This window comes from Dichomitus squalens (genome assembly GCF_000275845.1).
Source record: "Dichomitus squalens LYAD-421 SS1 unplaced genomic scaffold DICSQscaffold_79, whole genome shotgun sequence".
Classification (NCBI taxonomy): Eukaryota; Fungi; Basidiomycota; class Agaricomycetes; order Polyporales; family Polyporaceae; genus Dichomitus; species Dichomitus squalens.
Genome location: NW_006766961.1, coordinates 105,333 through 111,030, shown reverse-complemented (window position 1 = coordinate 111,030; position 5,698 = coordinate 105,333). Strand labels below are relative to the sequence as shown.

The 5,698-nt window shown below is 57.2% G+C and overlaps 1 protein-coding gene across 1 annotated transcript; it reads right to left on the bottom strand.

Moving 5' to 3' along the window:
• Positions 1-306: 306 nt before the first annotated feature.
• DICSQDRAFT_71713 (uncharacterized protein) lies at positions 307-3,818 on the bottom strand (the record flags this gene model as incomplete). Its single annotated transcript, XM_007370884.1, has 4 exons — positions 307-754; positions 808-853; positions 918-3,294; positions 3,453-3,818. The coding sequence occupies 4 exons, from the start codon at positions 3,816-3,818 to the stop codon at positions 307-309; spliced, it is 3,237 nt and encodes a 1,078-aa protein (XP_007370946.1).
• Between the last annotated feature and the right edge of the window lie 1,880 nt (positions 3,819-5,698).

Genomic DNA, 5,698 nt, shown 5'->3' with positions numbered 1-5,698 from the left:
CTGCGTTGGAATGATATATATGGAGATATACTAGAGCGAAAAATGGGTCAACCAAATGTTTTAGATGTCTGCGTAGATTCATGAAGTGAAGATTAAACATCCGACTGTGAGGCGGGCATGCTGACGTGGTTGTTCGGACTACAGCCACCATACCATTGGGCTATCATCGCAAAGGCAATCGAACCTCGGACGGGTGGATTACCAGGGTTTGCGTCAATGTTGAGGCTCGGACTCGTTTCCAGTACAGCGATTCGTTACAGCCAGCTATTCATACGTAATAGTGTATTTGAATGTACGACCAACTTCTCACATAAGGAGGCACCAGCCACCGTCTTGACGACCACGGTTCGCTTCCTGAGCCTGCGCACCAGTCGCAGCAAGACGTCTTCGTCTTTCCTCCTGCTGCTCCCTGGAAACACGATCGAGCTCTCGTTGGCGAGCCTCTTGCTGCCGTCGAGCTTCCTCTTGACGGTGAGCCCGTTCCTCCTGTTGGCGAACCCGATCTTCACGAAGTATGTCATGCTCCCAGCCACGAAACTGGTTTTGACGCTCACGCTCCTGTCGTTGGAGCCGAAGTCTCTCCGCCTGTCGGAGAACTTCGTACTGCTCATTCATATCAACATTGGCCAAAGCGGGTGGGGCGTTCTCAACTGCATTCTCATGAATACCTCCATGTACTTCTTGCAGGTGGGCATAAGTGCTGCGGCCATCGTCAAAGGCGCGCATGCACACCCAGCAAAGATGAGCGCCGCATCTAGAAACGAGTACAGTAAGTGGGAAGATTGGAAGCTCAGATAAGCGACGTACCGACACTCCATATGATTACAGCCTTCAGTCTTTTGTATGGGTGTACCTAATAGATAACGAGTGGGTCAAGCTTTGATTCCGACGAGAGTGGTCCCAAGGAAAACACATACTGCATGAAGGGCACTTCTTGAAACCTTGTTCGCGCATCCACTCGTCGTCGAGGTTCCAGCTAGCGACCCGTTTTGGCTCCTCACATGTAGGACCCCTATGAACGTCCTCCCCACACCCAGAGCACACCTCCGAGAAGCACGAAGGACACTGCAATGCGTTCGATGCTGTCCCTTCCGCCGTAGCCCGGTAGATCTGGATACAGTCTGGAGTCTTGCAGTGCTTGATCTCAGCGGGATGTTTCTCAATGTATGACTCGACAGCACTCTCGAGGAGGTCGAGGAACTTGTTCGGCGGGAGGAAGGCCTGGATAGTCGGCAACGCGATTGGGCGCCCACACCGCCCCTCGTCGGCCATGCAGGCGAGCGGGAACCGGTCGCCGCCCTCGACAGCGGAAGTGAGGAAATGGCGGAGGCACGCAGAGCAGTACGAGTGCCCGCAGCCCAGACGGTACGCCGCCGAGACATCGTCGAAGCAAATTGGACACTGGAGCTCGCCGTCCTCAGCAATGCTGACCCCACCACGCAGGGACTCTTCGATGAGACGGGAGAGGTGGTGACGAGCTTCCTCTCCCCCACTGATGGTGATCCGGCGGGCCCACGGGTGGAAGGTGACGGCGTCCTCCCCGATCAGCTCCTTCAAAGTCGCGATGCCCTGGCGTACGAAGAACGCGACCGAAACCTCTTTCAAGGTGACAGTGAAATCGAGCCCCTCGAGACGCTCCAACTCTGCCTTGACCATCTCCCTAGCTCGTTCCACGGCACGAGGTTCTCCGTAGACACGAAGGACCTGTCTCCTCCAGTCGCTACGCAGATATGCGCCAGTCTCGTCGAGGACACGCCTCGGGAATGGATTGTTGAAGAAGCCTAGGGACCGATGCCAGCCGACGAGCGGTTCACCCCTGGCGAGGTTCTCCACCCGGACCTTGAGCGTCCCAACGGCTTGCTTCGCGTTCCCGGAGAGGCGGACCCTGACCACGTTGCCGTCCGGCTTGACAGAGAGGACACACGCCTTTCGGTCTGTTTCTGAGTTGACGAGAGCGTCCCAGAGCGCCCGTTGGGCACCGTACTGCTCTTTCGGTAGAATGAGGTTGAAGCACATCGGCTCGGGGAGGCGGAGCCAGAGGGCGATAGGAGAGATCGCGGGGAAGATGCGCCCGGAGAGCCCTTCGTACACGACGCGAGCTTCTTCGGGAGAGGTGAAACGGATGCGGTACGAGACGATTCTATCTACGTCCTTCCCGCGTTCGCGAGTCGACTGTTCATGAAGAACGACGTTGTGTGGGCTGACTCGTTCGATCTCGCGCAACAGCTGCTGGAACGCGAGCTCGGGAGGCAAGCAAATGCTCCTGCCCTTCTGAAGTAGGGGCCTGACACGGGATGCCTGAGTGAAGAGCCGGACGTCGTCCTCGGTGATCGACGTCGGGAAGTTGTATATTTTGATGGAATTGGGGTTGAAGCCCTTGATGGTGCGTCCAGGGGGCAGTGTGTTCATCTCGACGTGCAAGCGACGCTCAGCATAGATCTTCCGATCCAGTTCACGGGCCCTCTCCTGTGCCCGAGCATAGTCGTCGTACTCAGCAATGTAGCGGATGGAAGGCGCTCTCCAAGAGACGGTGAGAACGTCGTCATCGCGGACGGACGACGCACCCATCCCCCCAGGAACATTGTACGCGCCGATCTGGAGCTCGATCCTCTCGCCTTTGAACTCGATCCCGTCGGGTCCACAGGAGAGAAGATCGGCAAGATCAGCAGCAGTCACAACGTCCGCTTCTTTCTTCCCGTCCTGCGCCATCTTCACGCCGACGAGCTGGAATCGCGCGGGGTCGATCCCCTGCTGCGTAATGAACTCGGTGACTTCGTCCTCTCGAGTGTCTGCGGGGAGGTTCTTGATCTTGACCGCGCAGCACTCGAAGCCGGTGAGGACGGCGCGGACCTCGAGCCCAGCGGCGAAGGTGACGATCGAGCCAAGGATGACGCGCTGCAGTGTCACCGCCGCCTCCTCCGTCGCGCGGGCCTGGAAGCGTTCCTCGGCCGCGGCCGCCTCCAACTCACGGCGGCGGGCAGCGTCTTCCTCAGCGAGCCGAGCTCGGTGAGCGCGTTCGCGCTCGAGACGCTCCTCCACCTCGGCGCGGCGGCGCGCTTCCTCTTCCTCGGCGAGCTGAGCTGTGTACGCCCGTTCTCTCTCCTTACGAGCGAGCTCTTCCTGTGTGATACGGCCGCTTTCCTGCGCGAGCCGAGCCTGTTCTTGATGTGCATGCTGCAATTGCCCGCGGACGGCGATCGACCCGTTCAGAACACGTTCCATCCTAACCACGACCTGGTCCTGTGGGTCGGCAGAGGCCGCCTCCCGGGCACGTTCACTTTCAACACGTGCGTTCTCGAGAGCGCGACGGAGGCCTGCTTCTTGCGCAAGCATCGCTTGACGGACACGCTCCTCTTCAAGGACCTCACGGATCTGGATTATGAAGGGGATGATATGTAAGCCGCGATCCCGACGTGGTCAGTGGAAACAAGACACGACACGACACGACGTACCGCAGGGTCATGCGCGTACCCGCACTCCTCGCCTCTCGGGCACACGCCGGTCTTCTCCCACGCGAAGCAAGGACGGGCGCCTCGCTTGAACTTCGGTTTGTTCGCCTCGGGTCCTGGTCTCGGCGAGACTGAAGGCGGAGCTACGTTCTGCGCAGGGACGCCGGATGTATCATATCGGTAGGTCGGTCGTGTCAGAGGATGAGGAGGCGAGAACGTGGAGACGCGACATACCTGCGATGGGCGTTCGTGACTGAACCGGCACTTCGCGCCGAATTTGCACCTGCTCTGAAGGTAGAAACTACATGTCTGGACTGGGATGGGGACTGGGCCGGTAGCTCTGGTCGTAGATGTCGATGACGCAGACATGGCGTTGGTAGTAGCCATGGTGGTGGTGGTGGTGGTGGTGGTGGTGGGGAGAGGGCAAGCCTGGTGGACGAGGTGAGGTCGAGGGCCGCTAGGGTATTAGGGTTCAAGAATACGTTTCGAAGCCTGAGGCCAATGAGGACGTACGGAAGCTTCCTAAACGGGTACGAGAGAGAATCCCTGACGCTGTTATCTAAGTTCGGCGTGACATCGATTCATCTGTACGCGTTTAGACATCAGGGGGAGACGCGTGGACGGCAGGATAGCTTCATGTCGGTGCGGGGGTGAGAGGGGGTGAGAGAGGATGGCAGAAGGGACAAACTATCGAGGTCGCTATACTCGTTCTGTAATGGTGTCAGCAGCGTCAGACGTGGGGGAAAAGATGAGTATGGGTGTTGGAAGGAAAGGAGAGGGGAACATAGGGTACTGACTCGTGCCTCAGCCATTCCCGCTCCGGTCGCGGATCTGTCGAAGACGGTAATCGCACTCATCGCTCGAGGGTGGGGTGCAGCTGGAGGATACATGGAATTGCATCTGCCGGGCACTGCTTCACTTACGAGCGGCCGCGCGTCCCCGACGTAGATGGCGTCCTCATCCACTGAGAATCTGCGTGAGCCTCGTGTCATTGAAGACAGTGCCGTCCAATGTCATTCCCGTTCGACGCGCTTCCTTTTTGCTCTTCGCAAACCAGAATAGACATACCAGGTTTTCATCATCACTAGTCTCACTCACTTCGTACTCGTGCATCGACGGGAGGCAACTTTTCCAGAAGAAAATCACCTTGCTAGGCGGAGAACGTGCAGCTCAGGTATGCCGTTGTATCATCGTTTCAGATATTCCAGATCTTACGTGACTTTGCTTGTGAGAGAGAACGAACCGTTAGGCGGTGAGTAGCTCCCCGGCTGCAGCCGAGGATGCGCCAGGGGCAGGGTTTGCAGTAAACGAGTTCTGCACTCCGCGATGTCGCCAGATGCTGGAGAGCGGAGATACGGAGTAGTGCTTGGGGGGGTGAAGCGTGTAAGCTCTTGAAATTTGAGGATGGCTGGCCGAGGCGGGGAACTGGACGGGGAAGAGAGGACGTCGAGTATGCCAGCACGACTCGGAGACATTTGCTATATCAATAGTGAGTCCAAAAAGAGCCTAGTTTTTCCATGAAGAGCAGGAAACAGGATAAATAGCAAGGTGGAGGACATGGCCGCCATATGCAGGACATGGAAGTGTTGCTCGGACGCAGCGAGTCGGCTACAGGTTTGTCTGAGATTACGTCAGCCGGTACAGAGACTGATCGCTACACCGCACAGAACTGCATCGACTTCGCATTTGTCTCTCGCCTCGTCCAGTCGATGCTCTTGCAGTGGGGATAGGCAGCGCCCGCTAGCCGATTGTAGCGCCCGCGTCACGCGCTACTTCTCTTCTCTCCCTTCGTACCTGATCGACTCCGTGCTTCGGGATTGTCTCTCCTCGATCTCTCAGCTTCTCTTATCTCACTCGTATCTAGCCCGAGTCTTCCCGAACCTTAGAGCTGTTATAGCGCCCATGAACCGTATATAAACCCAGATCTGTATGTACAAACTCCAGCGTTCAATCGAGATACTCATACCCTGTCTATCCCTCGAGCGAACCTCTCTCCCTCTCGTGACGCGCCACCTACCCCTTCGGGCCAGCGAGCGCGTCATATTTTTGACAGCTAGTCTCTCGACAACAACCATCTCTCACTCTCGTCTCTATCTCTCTCTCTTCCTCGTCGACTGGGCCTCCTCCGAGTCTGATCAACTCGGGACTCCTTTCGACGACCTATATCGCACGTTTCTATTCTCTCTCTTTCTGTTAGCTAACATATTTCGAAAACCCAGACATGTCTATTAGATACAACTCAGACGTCG